The sequence below is a fragment of the Myotis davidii genome, unplaced genomic scaffold (genome assembly GCF_000327345.1).
Source record: "Myotis davidii unplaced genomic scaffold, ASM32734v1 scaffold142, whole genome shotgun sequence".
NCBI classification, from domain to species: domain Eukaryota; kingdom Metazoa; phylum Chordata; class Mammalia; order Chiroptera; family Vespertilionidae; genus Myotis; species Myotis davidii.
The window spans coordinates 2508653-2526356 of NW_006294400.1; the positions used below are offsets into that span (position 1 = coordinate 2508653).

Consider the following 17704-nt stretch of genomic DNA (forward strand, 5'->3'; position numbering starts at 1 on the left):
CAGCAGCTCCGAATCGTGGCCTTTTTTCACCGCGTTTCAGTTTTATTACACTGAACCCTGCGATGCCCAGACACCTACCTCCCATATAAAAGAAATGAAGAAAAAAGTCCGTCTGGGGCCGCGGGCACCGCACGGCCACTCCAGATGATCGGGTCTAATCTTAAAAACTGAAATATTTAAAGAGTCTCTAAACCTCACTGACCCTACTTTTAAAAACAAGGAACATATGGACACAGCTAGCTTTTCATCTCCTTCCAACCTTCTAAAATATCCCCTTTCCAAACTCCAAGAGGAGTGAGGCTGCCAAACTCAGATTCATAAAAGGCCGCGAGCGTGAGAGCGCAGGGCAGGCGGTGAACGGCCCACAGAAAACACCAGACCGTAACAAAGAACCTCCGGCAACGTTCGCCCCCTCCTTGCCCAGTCCCCAGATCGGGAGAAGACAATGTGCTGAGCAAAGTACAACCATGACTAATGGGGGGGATGCTGGCCACGGTCTGGAACAGTTCATGGCCACGTCTGGTGCCCGGCGGTGCCCACTGGGTGCAGAGCACTCTGAGGCAGAGAGTCCCCAAACTCAGGGAGCCTTGAGGCTCCTGGAAGGCGGGGAGATGCCATGGTGGGACCTGGGTTCCGATCCTGCCTCCTCTATCCTAACGCTCTGCCCTTGGGTAAGTCAGTCTCCGCCTCTGCAAGCTTCAGCCTCCTCCCTTGTTAAGAGGAGGACCTGTGACTCACCTCACGGCATGGTTATGACGATTAAAACAACACACACCAAATGTTTACATGGTGCCTGACACAAGATGCTCAAAAAATTGTAGCTGAAATAATCATGATGATAACTGTGTTTATTCTCATAATAATAATTAATATTATTATTCAACTGGAAATGAAACACCTGCTGCTCAAGTTCAATGCTGCCCTCCCCGTGGGCGGAAGCCCACCCCAAATCAATCAGAAGGGCCTTAGAAAAATTACTGCAAGCCAAGGATTTTGTTAAATATCCAATAATTGAAACCCTGTCTTGAAATAGAACGGCGGGGGGTGAGGGGGGGAGGTAAAGTCCCGGGAAATATTGCTTGTTTAACACCCATTTTTACTTTGTTTGGCAGCTAAATTCACACCGAGAGACGAGGTGAAATATTCCACAGACTAGCTACCTGCAAATAGACTGTCATCCTCCACTCTGATAAAAGGCAAAATGTGCGCCTCTAAATGCTCCGGCTCACAAAACCGACCCTGAAGGGAACTGACAAATGTGTCCTGACACACGGAGAACTATTTTCATAACCTGAGGAAGGCCTTTCTACCAGCCCTGGGCTCAGCCCCACTGCGCACGGCGCCCCAGTGCACGGAGAACCAGCACGGGAGAAAGCCATCCCATGTCTGCAGCCCTGTTCTCAGGACGAGGCACACATCACCACCAGAGCCACCAAGGAAAACCACGGACAGTCACAGACGTGACAGAGAGAACACACTCACAGGCAGCAAGTGCCTGGTCAGAACTGGAGGTGCGAGGGGGGGCCGAGGAGGCCAGTTCCGGGGGCGCTGCACAGACGAATAGTCCATTCTTCCTTAAACAGAAGCTCTGGCTTCCCGAGAAGCCACAGGAAACACTGATATAAAAAGTGTACTGCTCAGCCTGAGCTCATCATTCCTGTCTAACAAAACCAAACTGCATTCTGGTGAAATCGCACCTTCAACAGTCGTGTGACTCCACCACTAAGTGTGACCCTGTGACAGCGCTGGAAGGAGACTCGGAGAGCCTTCCTCTGTAGGTCTCTGCACACCACTCTGCTGATCACCAGAATAAATCCAACGGCTGTAACCTCGCTTCCTCAAGGACTCGGGAGCCATCCAAGGGCCCGAGGACCCAACATCAGGACTCTGGTGTAGGCCTGTGCCTGTTCCCTCGGTCACCATCTAAACCTCAAGGGGACTGGACCCCAGCCGGCATTTGCTCGTCTCCCAAAAGGTGGGGACGCAGACAGGGAAGCGGATGAGCTCCCCACCCCCACAGGCACACGCCGGGCAGTCCTGTCTCCCAGTTGCTGGGCAGGAGCCCGGGGACGCCACGTGTGAAGACGGCTGGGACACGCACTGGAGTGGCTGCCCACCACCGGCCCCTGATGAAGTGATTCAGAACCAGGGACGACCAGCGACCGTCAGCATCAGGGCGCAGGGCAATGTGTAACCCCAAGGGAGCTCACCTGCCTGGGTTCAGATCCCACCTCAGCACTCAGCTGTGTGACCCCGGGAAAGGCATTCAACCTCCTTGACCCCCGTTTCCTCATCTCAGAACAGAGGTGATAGCAGTACCGGGCCCACAGCGCTGTATTGGGGTTAAGTGAGTTATTGTTCATGAAGCACCTGGAGCAGGGCCTGACACCGAAGAAATGCAAGTAAGTCTGCTGATGGGACGGAAGAACAAGTGAAAGGAGCCATGTATAAATACAGTATGTGAGCCCTCGTCTCATGTATCTAAGCCAGCGCACTGTGTATGTTTAATGAATATTTTCAGGCCACACACTCCTCCCTGAGCCCTTGCCGTGAGCATCCAAAGAGACGGCAGTTGAAGAAAGTCCTGCTGAGTTTGGAGGCACAGGGATGGGTGCTGCCATCGCTGTTCTTTCTGAGCCACCAGCCTTTCCCGAGGCTTTAAAGCAGTGGTTCTCAACCTGTGGGTCGCGAGCCCTTTGGCGGTCGAACGACCCTTTCACAGGGGTCGCCTAAGACCATCCTGCCTATCAGATATTTACATGATGATTCATAACAGTAGCAGCATGACAGTTATGAAGTAGCAGCGAAAATAATGTTATGGTTGGGTCACAACAGGAGGAACTGCATTTAAAGGGCCAGAAGGTTGAACCACTGCTTTAAGGGGAAGAAGGAGCATGAGAATCCCTGTCATCACTAAGCCCGCCAGTATAGCCGTAGACCAAACACAGGCAGCGAGACCGGCACGTGAAGGCCACACCGTGCCCAGCGACGGCAGGAGAGGAAGGGAAGCGAGAGAGCACGGGCCTCCCAGACGAGGCGAGGGCCCCCCAGGTGTGGAGCGGACAGGCCCGGCTCGGCCTCGCAGGAGGGCAGGTGCGGCAGAGGCGAGGCACCGCACTGGCCGGAGCGGAGAGGCTTCCGGAATGAGGATATCGTGCTCAGGAGCGAGAGGTGACTCCCCGTTAACGTGAGTCGATGTGGGAGACACGTCAGACAACAGGAAGCCAGTGAAGGTTCCATGACACCTGAGCCCCTGGAAGCCCCACCCTCGAGGGTCCTCTGTGAGACACCCTGGCTGTCGGTACTTTTGCCTGGAGTCGGTGGGAGGTAGCACTTCAGAGAGAGGACAGGTCACATGCACAATGCACGGTGCCCGCCTGTGTCCCTGTGCAAAAACAAAGAAAAAATCTGCAAGAGGTGTCACATCGAGGAAGAATGGGAAAATGCGTGTCCCTCTTTGGTTAAACAAAGCAATAAACGTGTGTGTGGTTTCTTTGTGAAGGAAAAGGAGGGCTAATTATTCCAAGTGAAGCCAGACACGGCCACGCCTGCACAAGCCCTGCAGATGGTCAAGGTTCGCCAAACCCACTGTCACTCGGGTCGGGTGGCAAATACCTGGACAGGAAAAGGAGGACACGGCCCCCGATCGGCGCCACTCGGGGCCTCTCGTTCAAGTCCTGCAGCAACAGCAGGTGAGGTGTCACCTGTGGTACCAAGAGCATCTTATCACTGTCACTGACAATAGGCAGCCTGAGGATTTGGGGCTGTCAGCATGGACAACAGGAGCCCCGCCGTGAGCTAAGGCTTATTCGGCAGGTGGGTCAAGAGGCAGAGTCCATCCCCCACCGTGGGGAGGCGGGTCAGCGAGGCTGGACACACAGCGGCTCATGGGCTGACAATGGGCCGGCGGGGACAGGCCTGGGCGCATGGCCTGAATTCAGATCACCGCGGCCTGGTTCTCTCTCCTTCAGGAGGAGCCATTAACCTTTCAGAAGACAGCCCTGGGGTGGGAAGGACAGAACGGCTTTTGAGGTCAGCAAGGATCTATGTTCTCCAAACCTGACATCGACATGCAAAAGTTGTGACTGAACCCGGGTGTCCCTGAGAGGAAGAGTAAGTGCATGTGACAGATGCTCTGCAATCAAAATGCCCCATTCCCAGAGTACCTGTCACAGATTGATAACATCCACGCACAAAGTTAAGTACAATTATGTCTGTCACTAGAAACATACTTCGGCACCGGTGACTGACACCTCGCTGGGAGCTGACAAATCACCGGGAGACGGTGAACAGCTCAGGGGCGCCACGCACCCTCTGCAGGGAGCTCCCTGGCCGGGCCCTGGGAGAGGCCCAGGGGCGCCGCGCAGGTACAGGCTGCTCTGTGGCTCTGGGCGGGAGGGTGGCACTTTCTCCAGGGGAGGGACAGTGTCAGGAGGGTCACCAGCCCAGCCCACGGCCTGAGGTCTGTGTGGAGCAGGATGGACAAGCCGCAGCGCCCCAGGCCGGCGGGAAGGGCGGGGTGGAGCTACTGGAACCACATTCTCCAGGACACCCCGAGCCCAACAACCATATAAACACGAGGTGTCCTGAGAATTCCAGCGCTCGAGGCTGGACTGCATATTTCAGATGGACTCGGAAAGGGACGAGCTCACGGGTGCCAAGGCTGGGCCGGGCCGTGGTGAGGGTCAGGCAGTCACTCTGTGGTCATCCTGGCCTCCGACACCGGCTCTGGGACCTCAGAAGGTGACGGCTACAAGTTGGGTGAGCAGACCTCGGGGACAGACACCTACTGCTCGGCACCCTCCCCGCCCAAGGAGCTCCCGGGGCCCCTTGGCAAGGTGTGTGCGGCCCTAACATGGTCTCCTGAGCTTGCAGTTCTGAGCGTGGGGGCAGGGAATATGACACCGCGTAACGTCTGAGGAATCCAGAGGCTGTCTGACTGATGCCAGCAGCTGGGAACTCACCCCCCTGAAGTCAGCTTCTCTGAGGCCAAGCAGTTTTTACTTTGGGGAGGTTTTCTTTGCTCATTTTTTAAAATGTTAAGCCCAGATCTACCGCCTTCTAACTTCCTGATCTAATTTTGCCTCCGGGGCTTTCAATGACCCCTCCCCACCTGGAAACACCACTGACATCTCCTCCATGTTTAAACCTCCCACTTAACGACCATGCAAACCCCCGCAGCCAGCTGCCATGTCTCCCTCCACCAGGTCTGAGCGCAGCGAGGCCTCACACTCAGGCAGAGCTGGAGGCGGCGGCCTCCCGAGGTGTGCGTGCAGGTGACGTGACCCTCCCGGCAGAGGCAGAGGCGTGGGGCAGTGCCTAACGGACGTGCCCGCTGCGCACACCAGGCCGCACGCCACACACCCAGGCGCGTGCCCGGTCGTTCACACCACTGCCAAGCCAACTCTCCTCAGAGGCCCGTCCGTGCCTGGCCGTCACTCTCACCTCCTGGCCGCGGGGCTCTGGCTGAGGAGCCAGTGGTGGAGGATCGGCTGTCTCTCAGAACTTCAGCTCCCCAACAACTCTGTGTCGTCGGCACATTTGAGCCACAGGCTCCTGAGGTCTGATCAAGCCACTGGCTCTGCAGCTGAGCAGCCGGGCGGTGCAGTGCACCAGGGCCCTGCTGGGACGACACAGACCGTCCCCTCACCCACACCCAGGGCTACGGGGACTCCATCACGGTGAATGCAGCCGCCTCCCGGAACGTCTCCACACCTTGGTGCTGGCAGGGGCAGAACCTTCTCTCCCCAGCAGAATTGCGGGTGGGACCCCGTGTGTGAGAGGAGTGGAGGGCTGACCCGGCTGAAGCTGGAAGGTGCTTCCCCATCTGCACCGGCCCCCAGGCAGCGGCAGGAAGAGAACTGGAAAGGCCTGCACCGGCGGACTTGCAGAGCTCAGGCCTGGCCTGCCCAGAAGAGAAGGGGCGGTGTCGGGGCCTCAGCCCACGGCCAGCGCCATCCTGCAGCCGACCTGCGTGTGTGTGTGTCTGTGTGTGTGTGGGGGGGGTGGGGGGCTGATGCCCAGAGCAGACACAGAGGCTCCGAGCTCCTGGGAGAGGCGCAGCACCTTCTCCATGTGGAAGCTCAGAAACGTGTGCGGAGATGAGTGAGAGTCGCTGACTGAGGAAGAGCAGCTCTGCCAAGACCGAATCCCGCCTTTTGCCACAAACACTGTGTCCAGCTCAGCGGACACAGCCGGGGGCAGCCTCTGTCTCCGGCCCCCGGCAGGCCCACCGTGAAAGGACAGCGCGGTCTCCGGCCCAGGACTGGCACTGTCGTGGCCACAGGGAGGACACGGGCAGAAAGCACCCGTCCTGGGCAGCCCCGGCCTCCGGAGCGAGAAGGCAGCTCTGCTGGGACCACGAGGCCCTCAGGTGATGACCCCTCTTCCTGGAGAGGTCCACCAACTGCCCCTTTTGTCTGAATTAAGCTGGAGATCAGAGCTCGCCGGAAAACGGCAGGGGATTCTTTTAAATATGAGTGACAACATAGAAACGGGTAGAGCAACACAATTTTAACTTTTGAGACAAGGCCTGGAGCTCAAGAAAGCAGTGAGGTCTGCTCCTGGCCCCGCTCCCCGGCTCCCTTCCAGGCCCCACAAGGGGTTTGCCGGAAACGGCCGATGCCCAGTGCTCAGGAACCAGCCGGCCAGACGGCCGCCGCCTCCACGTTTGGCCGGTAGAGGGCGCCGCATCACCACACTCTCACTCCAGCCGAGGCCTTGCAACCTGATCCGCGGTTCACACAAAGACCAGGCCTGAGGGAGTTGTTCTTATGCGTGTGGTTCAATACGACAGGAGTAAGAAGCAGCAAAACACAACCCGCTATGACATGATGTCACCTATGTAAAAAGTGCACAGAAAAACGACAATGATGCACCTCTGCCCACGGAAATGGGGTTTCTGTGTGTTCGTTATTTCTGTATTCTGCCAGTTTTCAACAAGTCTATCTTACTCTCATAATCAGAAAATCCCCAGGATTGCTCAGGGGCTCGGGAGTTTTTGGGGGGAGGGAGGCGGTGGATGAGAGCAGCACGAGGTCCTAGGCTGATGGAGAAGCATTTCTGCAAAACCGAGTACTCGCCTGGACCTGCGCTGAGCGCTGGGAGATCCCGGAGTGGACACAGCCCTGCCTCGAGGAGGTCCCAACATGAGCACAGCACAGAGTGAACGCTCAACAGCCGAGAGGCGCTCAGAACAGAAAGCCAAGACCCATGCCCAGCCCCTGGTGTTCAGGGAAGGTTTCCTGGGAGAGGGGGCATGGAGCTGATAGCACAAGTGTCACATGAGCAAAGACGCAGACACAGGAAACAGGAAGGAAACAGGAAGGGAAGAAGAGGCTGCCACGTCAGCGTAAGGTCTGAGGCTTGGGGAGGGGAGAGCGGAAGCTGCCAGATTCCTCTGCTGGGAGGTTAGAGAGACCTGAAGCCTCAAGGGGTAAAGTAACGCACTCATCCGTTCATCAATCTTCAACGGAAAACTTGAGTGAGTGATCAGCATTTCATCTTTAAAAATTACCAAAGACGCTGGATAAGAAACAGCACAGAAACCAAAGGCACAGAAGCCCCATGACTCGGGGGGCTCAGAGCCGCCCAGCGGGAGCGGAGAGCTGGGAGAGACGGTGGCTTTGACCGGGAAGCACTACTGTAACATTCAATTATCCTACTGCCTATTGGCTGACTCAACTCAGCCAAATTAGAATACATTTTATATTGACTATTTTGACATTTGTTTTATTTGGCAAGTAAAACAAAACTGATCCAATTTCCTTAGAACCACTGTAAACCATAAACTATACAACAAGAGGTTATGAAATATATAAGCCTTATAAATACCACCTGCAGTTCTGCCCGGTGCCGCCCGGGTGTCTCGGGCCCTCTCACCTCAGTGGCCAGCGACCGTGCTCCACCACTGACCGGCAGCCTTCTGTGGAGACCGGGCCTCCTGCTTTAACTCCCTGAGAGAAGCAGTACTTTCTTTACCCAACAGAAAGGCAGAACCTGCCCTGAGGTTGTGCCCGTTTCTAGGTCCTTCCAAGCCATATGATGTCAACAGGGAGCAGCTGTAACCACCCAGGGATGAGCCTAAATGAACCCGCCCACAGGTGATGAGCCTGAGCTGCCCCTGAGCACAGGTGACCATGGTAATTGTACCTCTGACCGTGCCGGAGCTGAACTGAGCTGCATTAGTCTCGAGCTCCTAACCCAGGGGTGGGGAACCTTTCTTCTGCCAAGGGCCACTGGATATTTACAACATCATTCGAAGGCCATAGCAATTATCAACTTAAAACTGGCCTGCTGTATTTGGGCAAACATTTAATTCATTAACTCCCCTAAGGCCTTGGCAGGGCCAGACCAAACGATTTCGAGAGCCTTACACGGCCCATGGCTGACGTTCCCCACCCATCCTAAACCAGAGACGCTCAGCTGCTCCACCTGCCCTCTGGCTACTCCTTCGCTATCTGTGTCTTTTCCCATCGAAGTGAACTGGAAAACCGCTTCTGAAGCCTCAGGCGGTTCCGGGGGTAGTTAAGCTGAAGGACCATGCGTGGCTGTGGGTCTGTCAGGAGAAAGCCCAGACTGTCTTTATGGAGGAGGAGCTGAGGGACGGAGCCCGCGGAGCTGCTGGCTTCTTCCGAGGGGCGGACGCTCAGAGAGTGCAGCCTCGCCACCCCTGCACCTCCACGGGCAAGGCGTGGGTCGTGGACCAGGAGGGGGAGCCCATCAGTGACCATTTTGCCCTGATCCTGACAGATTGTGTTCATCTCTATTGGCCCACATGGAAGCTTCTAGATCCATTCTCATTTATGTTACATCAATCCCCAATGACACCGCCCTGCCAAACCTTTCTTGTTTTATTTACTTTTGTAATCCCGGTCTCAACTTAATCCATCATCATTGTTTGTTGTTCCTTGTCCTCAAATAATTTCCTCCTAGTGATGCGAGGTTTCTTTAGTGACAGGATTCCTTTCCCACCCGCGTCTTGCAGAAAGTGGAGACCGTGTCCACCTCGATTCTGACTGAAATCGCCTGCAGAGCGCCCAGGTTGCTCTCCGGAATTTCTTTGTGGAAACAATGATTAAAACTAACATCTCCTGAAAAACTTCTCACTATTCTCTCAAACCCAAACTGCTCATGTCTTAGTTCTACTCATTGGGAAAAGGAACAATGTGAAAATGAACACAATTACTTACCAACCCTCCTGGGTTTCAAATGAGTGGCTGGCCCAGGCAGAGAAGGAAGTGCAACTTCTTCCGGCCAGGCTCCAGCCACAGGGCTGCGGGCCCTGCCTGCGTGCAGCCACCAGCCCTGCAAGCTGCATGCTCTGCTACTTTAGGGGCCTTCAGAATGCGTGCAGGACAGAATACACAATGGCCTTTACATTTAAGTAATGCAAAGATTTCTAATTGGGTTTTAAAACATCCTCCACAGGTAGATTGCTTCTGCATGACTTCAGCAGTTACTGAATGGAGGGGTTCTGAAACATGTGCCCTGGAGCCCAAGACCACGTGACCGTAACATGCATCGCAGCACGAGATGCCAGGACCAGGCCTCACCTGGGAAGGCTGGGGGCTGGGGTGGAAGCAGCTGACGACTGGGAAGGTGTTGTGGGTTGAGATGAGTCATGGTTTCTTGGAACTCTGCCCATTCGATACCAGATCCCCATGCTGTTCAGTTCCCTGTAGGAGAAAAGAGAAAACTTCACGGCGCAGTTTAGCACAAAGCATTTACCTGAGCGACAAGGCAAACCAACTCCTTTAACAGAATCACAGCCTCAGACACCAGGGAACTGTTGTCCACAGACTGGTCACATCACCCCCTTGGGCCCTGGGTGTCACAGTCCGGAGCTGGCCTTCCTACTGCACTGTCCTTGGTTCTCAGTCTTTAATTTTTTTTAATTTTGTCATTTAATAGTAGGTGTTTACACGACAATCCACTTCAAGCCCCACTTCTAGTTCAGTGATACCGGCTCCCCTCGCACTTCAAGCAAACACCACAGCTCGCCTGTCATCCAGCCTGTGCCAGGCCGATGGGTAAAGGTCCGGCTTTCTGGGGAAAGAGGAGGGTCTGGATTAAAATGAACAAGAAAAGAAACAGAACCTGACCCAGATCCAGGAGGCGATCTCAAAAGCCAATAGGAGAACTTATCCGTGGGGCCCCACGGGGTCCAGCGAGATGCCTGCGAAGCCAGCCAGGGAGAGAGGCACGCGGCCGAGGGCCGACAACCATCTACCACACCGATGAAATCCAGGTCTCAGGTGACTGAGTACAATGAACACCTATTGTCTTTAGGACACCCAGCATCCATTCACTCGCCAGTCTGACTTATCTCCCCTCTGCATCTGGGGGCAGCCACCCCTCATTGTTGGTCCCTGAGTTCCAATGGCTCGGGCCTGGGAGAGAGAACGACATTTCCCAGGCAGCAGTGACAGGGTCGGGGTGCACAGGACCCCTGGGGGGTCCGTCAAGACCAATGAGCCTGAGTTCTAGCACTTCTGTTTGAATGATTGAGAACACAGACGTGCTCTTTGCCTCGGGACTTGAACCTGGAGGAAAAGTAGGCGAACCAAGCGGGCCACCATTCCCCCACTGGGGAGAACGTGTCTAGGGATGGGGTCCCCTGGAATCAGAGCCAGGAGGAGGGAGGGAGAAACTAGATCCCAGTGATGTTCTCCGAGCACCTACTTCAGGCCACCCTGAGCCAGCCTGGGCTGGGTTCCCTCTCACCCGCAGTCAAAAGAGCCCAGAGTGAGATCCTGAGATTCTTCGTACTTCGTCCTTATGAAGCGGCTTCAGAGCCAGGCCTGTGCCGATACTGAGGCCACCGGTGAACCAGCCCTCTGCTCTTCAGGGAAGACGAACGTGCAGCCAGAAAACTGCACACGGAATTACCATGTGGTCATGAAATAGCACGTTTTTCTCGGCTCAGAACCCCCACTGGCATCCGTGCACTGGGAGAAAATCCACACCACGATCGTGTCCCACGAGGTCCTGGTGGCCGCTCCCCTCCCCTCTCCTGACTCCCCCTCGCTCGCCCAGCCAGCCTCGCTGCTCCCGGACATGCCACGCCCATTCCCACGGGGCGCCCCCTCCTCTGTCAGAGGCCCTGCCTCTCACACTCTGCAGGGTGGCTTCTTCTTACGCTGGAGGTCTCTGCTCAAGCCTCCCCACCTGACCCCCTCGCTGAAGGGGCCGCTGGTTCACTGCAGTGTCTCATTTTTGTTGCTCCCTAAAACGATACCATCATTAACGTCCTGTTTGTTGCTCGCCTCTCCTGTCAGAACACAACTCTGAGAGCACACTCTTCGTTCGCCTCAGTCGCCACCTGCCAGGGTCTCTGGCCATGGAACGAAGGCGCCGTGAACTCAGGGGGCGAATAAACTGCCGAGAGCCGAGGCTCAGGGGTCCCAAAGGAGAGAACCCCTGGGCTTGGGGGCACCTGGAAAGGCCCACAGAGCGTCAAGGATAAACACCAGGACAAGGCACGGAAGGCCCTGAGAGCGGCGAGGGGCGCGAGCTGAGGCGCGGGGTGGACAGCGTGGTGGTCTGGGCCGGCTGCAGCTCGCACAGGGAGAGGAGGCAAGGCCTGGCTATGGACTCACCCAATGAACGTGTACTGCGGGGGGGCCTGCTTGGTCCGGCCCATGATCCGGATGTCACAGATCGCCGCCTCCGTGGAATCCCGGGGGATGAATTTAATGCACAGCCTCTTCTTTCTAAAAGCCACTTCCTCTGCGGGAAAGAACAACAAGGAAAGGTGTGAGTCTCTATACCAGCAGTTCTCAATCTGTGGGTCGCGACCCCTTTGGGGGACGAATGACCCTTTCACAGGGGTCGCCTAAGACCATCGGAAAACACATATATAATTACATATTGTTTTTGTGGTTAATCACTATGCTTTAATTATGTTCCATTTGTAACAATGAAAATACATCCTGCATATCAGATATTTACATTACGATTCATAACAGCAGCAACATGACAATTATGAAGTAGCAACGAAAATAATTTTATGGTTGGGGGTCACCACCACATGAGGAACTGTGTTAAAGGGCCGCGGCATTAGGAAGGTTGAGAACCACTGCATTAAAGGTTTCAAAGTGGCGATTTTCTAAATCTGTCATCCTTCCCCATTTTTAGCTGGAATTCTTCTATATAAAAAAATAACTTTTCTTCAACTACTTGGCCTCTCTGAAATATGTTGTATGGAAAACAAGATAAATACGTGGTTCTTTATCGAGTCTTCGTGACGAGTCTGTGCCCTCGCAGCCCACGCCCGCGGTGGCCAGCCAGGGGTTGCTCGCTCCTCTGTGGTTTTTAAACACGAGTTTCAATTAACTGCATCACCCAGACATGAGTGACAGACCTGGGTGGAAACCCACCTCCGCCACTTCCCAACACCATGACTTTAATCCCTCCGAGCTCTGCCCCGCTGCCTGTAAAAGGGAGTGGATGAAACCCCACCTGGAGGGTGGCCGGGTGGAAGAAATGGGGTGGGATAGGCTTCCCTTAGCCCCGTGCCTGGCACACGCATGAGCTCACCAAGGAACAGCCATGAACGTTCTTATCGTCATCGAGGAAGCCTGCAGCACACGGTTTAAGTCAGGGCTCAGCACTGACTTTCAAGACCTTTCCGTTCGGGTCAGGAAATAAGCATCAAATCAGGGAGCAGCATGAGGAGGGCAGGGCAGGCCTGCGGCTGTCTGGACTTTACCAAGGATCAGAGGTGCTGGGTGCTGCGTTGTTGTTTGGGGAGGGGTGGGGCAGTAAGAGCCAGATGGAACTCAGAAACTGTGGGTTCTCTTCCTTGGTGAGGACACCGAGGGCTGGATGGGACCTACAACCGAGAGCAACAAGGCCCTGAATCCCGACCCCACCAGCAGCCCGCACCGTGGAAGATCCTGGGGTGCGCAGGTGAGAATGCAGGTATTTCACTTGTTCTTGCCACGCTGCTCTCTGCTCCCTTCCTCCCCCTACAGCATGGAGCCACTAATTACACATGCTTCACAGGCCTGGTTTTAAGTAAATATATTATGCACAGTCAATAGAAATGTGTTCAGTCATGCTAATGAGCACAGAAAGGACACAGCACTTTACTAAAACAAACAGCCTTCCAGTGTCTAAGTACTATGTGGATTGCAACAAACTGTATTTTAAATTGATTACAGGAGTCTCCTCCTTTCGGCTAACTTTGTAAAATCAGGGCCTTACATGCACCCAAACTGCACCTTTCCCCTGGTAAAGTCTCCAGGAAATGGCCGTGAGACCCGAAATGAAGAGGCTACCCCGATCCCTCCCGCCTTGTGAGGTAAGACACCTGGTGGAGAGGCCTGGACAACCTCAGAAAGTCCACGGCACAGCAACTGCGCCCCCGTCACGGGGAGAGGCTGCCCACCCTGGGCTTCCTCGCTGAACTGGTTCAACGAGAGGAAAGTGCAGAATGGGAAATCCCTTGTGGCTCTGCAGTATCAACATAAAGACGCTGTAAGTCAATTAGGTGTCAAAAATGAACACCAATTCTAAAACGAAGAAAAGCAGGGGGGGAGTGGAAAATTAACGCAAGTCTACAGGCAATTTTAGTTCTCGAGCAGAGAAGCCATTGAAGAATAAGCAAAGGTAGCAAGCACACACTTGTGAAATGTTCAGTCTTGCTAATAAATAACGAGATGAAAATTCAATAAAATGGGACAGCAAAACCAAGTAAAAAATGTAAAGCCTATGCTGGCAGGTCTGGGGAGAACAGGTACAAGCCTGTGTCACTAGTGGCACCATGCATTGGTATTTCTGGAAGTTACTTTGGCAACGGAGAGTAATAACGCTTATCTTTATTGAGCCCATCCTCCGAGCATGGCACTGTGCACAATGGGTACCTTAGGTCAGGGGTCGCCAACCTTTTGGACCTCACGGACCACCAAGCGTTGGCAACCGCTGCCTTAGGCAATTCAAAGATGAATTAAACACGGATCTTGCCCTCAAAGAAAGAGATAAGTAGCAAAGACATGAAGAAAACACATAAATGGCTAAAATGCAGCTAGAAACATTATTATGAGGTAGCTAATATCCCCCCTCCCCATTTTACAGATGAGGAAACTGAGGCCCAGGAGGGTGAAGTCCTATAGTTGTAAGTGCAAAGCCAGACTCAATACCAGGCGACTCGACTCCACAGCCCAAGTTCTCCACAGACCACCCTGCACTTCGTCCTCGTGGAGGTAATGATGGGAATTCAGAGGCAGAGTCACGCCCTTCGGCTTCCCACACGGCTTACTCCCCTCCTGCCCTTCAGTGAGTGTGTGCACTAAGAAGGCAGACGGGGACCTGACCTCCGACTGGTGAGTCCTGCCTCGGTGTGTGCTGACGCAGCTCCTTGTTGCCACGCGCAGGTCACCCACTAGACTAGGTCCCTGTGGAAAGGGTCATATCTTCCATCACCTTCACATCCCGAAGCCTGCAGTGCCACAGGCACCCACCAATCTTTGCTGACTGTGGAGAGGAGAGAGCTTGCTTCACACTGGTGTGTAGGGACCAGAGACTGCCTGATGCAGGTGGGAGGACTTTGGCTCAGCCAGAAGGATCTGGGGTGTGGGCATTCTGAGTTGAGGGAAGAGGCACTTCAGGCAAGGAAAACAGTAGCAAGTATGCAGTCAGCAAGGAAAGGAGCCTGCAGAGCGCACAGCACGTGGCTCGGTTTGGGTGAAGCAGAGGGTGTTTGAATATGAGGAACACCTTGTGGAGGAAGGCTGGGCAGACCACAGAGGCCGAGGACCCAGCAGGCCCAAGTACTTGGGAACCTATCACAAGGAAATCATTCAAAATCTGTACACACCCAAACTGACCTACAGACTCAGCATCATTCCTATCAAAATCCCAGCTGGCTTCTTTGCAGAAACTGACAAATCCTAAAATTTATGTGAAAATTCCGGGACCCAGAATAGTCAGGTCATCTTGAAAAAGAAGAACAAAGTTGGAGGACTCATAGTTTCAAAACCTGCTACAAAGCTACAGTAACCAATCACGCCTGGCATAAGGAAAGACATATAGATCCATGGAAGAACCCAGGGTCCAGAAACAAACCCGCGCAGTCTGGTCACTGACGTTCAACAAGGACACTGAGACAAGCCAGTGGAGGAAGAACGGTTATTCAACTGGAAATTCACATGCACAAGAATGAAGCTGGACCCCTATCTCACACCATTCACAAAAACTAACTCAAAATGGATTAAAGACATAAAGGTAAGAGTTAAAACTATAAATCTCTTAGGAGAAAACATAGGCATGAATCTTGGTGACCTTGATTTAGGCAATGATTTCTTGGGTATGTTACCAAAAGCATAAGCCAAAAAAAAAAAAAAAAAAGGTGAATGGATTCCATCAAAATAAAAAACTTTTTGAAGGACAACAAGAAAGTGAAAAAAAAAACAACCCACAAAATGGGAGAAAATATTGCAAACCATATAATTAATGAAGTACTTACATCTAGAATATGGTTAAACCCTGAAAAACCCAGGGGATAGGGGCACCAATCCCCCACATAATAAAAAATCCGGGTATAACTTTTGACTTCCCCAAAATATAACTACTAATAGCTTACTGTTGACTGGAAGCCTTGCCAATAACATATACAGTCAATTAATACATATTTTGTATGTTATATGTATTGTACACTGTATCCTTATAATAAAGTAAGCTAGAGAAAAGAAAATGTTAAGAAAATATGGTTACAGTATTTACTGAAAAAAAAAATGTGTATAACTGGACCCACCCAGTCCAAACCCATGTTGTTCAAGGGTCAACTGTATATTAAAATATTCTTATAACTCAGTTAAACAAAGACAATCCACTTTAAAATGGCAAAGGATCAGAAGAGACCTTTCTCCAGAGAGGACACACCCACGGCCAACAAGTACATGCAAAGATGCCCAGCATCATTAACTAACAGGGAAACACACACCGAAACCACACCGAGAGACCCCCTCGTACCCACGGAGACGGCTGGAATCAAGGACAGTGACACGTGCTGGGGAAGCTCGGAACCGCGCGCACCGCGGGTGGGAAGGTAAAACAGTGCTGCTCCTTTAGAACCAGTGTGGCGGTTCCTCAGAAAGTTAAACACAGAGTTAGACTAGGACCAGCCATTCCATGCCTAGTAGACACCTAAGAGAAATGAAAACGTATGTCCACACAAAAACTTGTACACGAATGCTCATAGCAGCATTATTCACAACAGCCAAAAGCCGAAACCACCCAAACATCCATCAATTGGATGGATATGCAAAATGTAGCATATCCATATAAATGGCGGATTATTTGGCGATAAAAAGGAATGAGGTACTGATAGATGCTGCAACATGGAGGAACCTTGAAAACATATGCTCAGTAAAAGGAGCTGATCACGAAAGACCACATACTGCACGATTCCACTTACATGAAATGTCCTGAACAGGCACATCTACAAGGCAGGTGGGTGACGCCTGGGGCCAGCGCGGGTGCAAAGGTGAGGGGTGGGGAGAAGCGGAGAGTGACTGCTCATGGGGCTGGGATTCTTGGGGAGGGGATGAAATATTCTAAAACTGATGGCAATGCTTGCAAACTCTGTGAATATACTAAAAACCTCTAAACTGTATACTTTAATGGGCAAACTGTATGGTGTGTGAACTACTGGTATAGCCAATAAAGCTGTTACCAAACCCCCCGATACATAAATATATAAAACCTTTTTGTAAAAGGTGCTTGAACACATGCTTTTGCAGAGTGGCACTGTGGTTAGAAGGGTGGCTGGTGTCAGACTCGTGTGTGTTCTGGTTACTCCCCACTCCGAGGGGCGGCACCTTGGGTAAATTCTTTAATTTAACCCTAAGCAGTTACTGACTCTCACTTATCGCAGATGTGAACTGGGTTCAATAATATCCATTTCCAAAGAGAGGCCTCTGAAGATTCAATGATATCAGGTGTGTAGAGCATTTATCACAGGGGTTAGCATACAGAAAATACATACTAAATATCAGCTATTATAATTATTAACTAATGCATATAATTACAAGTAAGTAATAGCAAAATGTCCAAAAGTGAGGAGACTATTAAGAAAATGAAAATATGCTACGCAGTGGTTGTCTTTGTTTAACTGAGTTGTAAGAATATTTTAATATACAGTTGGCCTCTGCAGATATGAAAAGTCTGGTCTACATGAAATGCTAGTAAAAACCCAGCAAAAATAGTGGGTCCCAATGGGGCTAAATATGGAAAACTCAAATATGTATGACGCAGAATGAGACACAGAGCTTCACAGAGAAATCACGTGTCATAAAGAAAGGAGTCTCTGTGTTCATTTTTATTTTACTGATTCACGGTGTGGGCATCCTAAAGTTAGTTGGTAAGAGTAATTAAAAATAAAACAAGTTATTTCACATCAAAATGAGGCGACTCAAATACACTGAGGTTTCCCGGCGCTGCATGACAGCTCATGTGCATGACGGACCCTGAAGAAGCTTCTGAGTCGTCAGTGACTCTCAGCTCAGTTCTCAGCGCTCACACGGAATCCTGTGTACGCTGATGGGCAGTCTTCCTGGTTCTGGCCTTTCTTGTGAGCTCCCAGAGCCCCAAATGGGAACAGTAGTGCACGTGTATTCCCTGGGCCTCTTCTGATTTTTCCCTTTTGCACCCAGGTCTGTGCCAAGCTTGGCTGCAGCAGCGCAGAGGATGCACTGAGGAC

The 17704-nt window shown here is 52.5% G+C and overlaps 1 protein-coding gene across 1 annotated transcript in view; it reads right to left on the reverse strand.

The window, feature by feature from the left end:
* MVB12B (multivesicular body subunit 12B) overlaps positions 1–17704 on the reverse strand; it is a 121460-nt gene that overhangs the window by 69683 nt on the left and 34073 nt on the right. The window contains exons 5-6 of the mRNA XM_015567137.1: positions 11601–11730; positions 9555–9677 (exon numbers count right to left, since the gene is read on the reverse strand). Of these exons, the coding sequence (XP_015422623.1) occupies positions 9555–9677; positions 11601–11730 (253 nt within the window). The remainder of the gene's footprint in view (positions 1–9554; positions 9678–11600; positions 11731–17704) is intronic.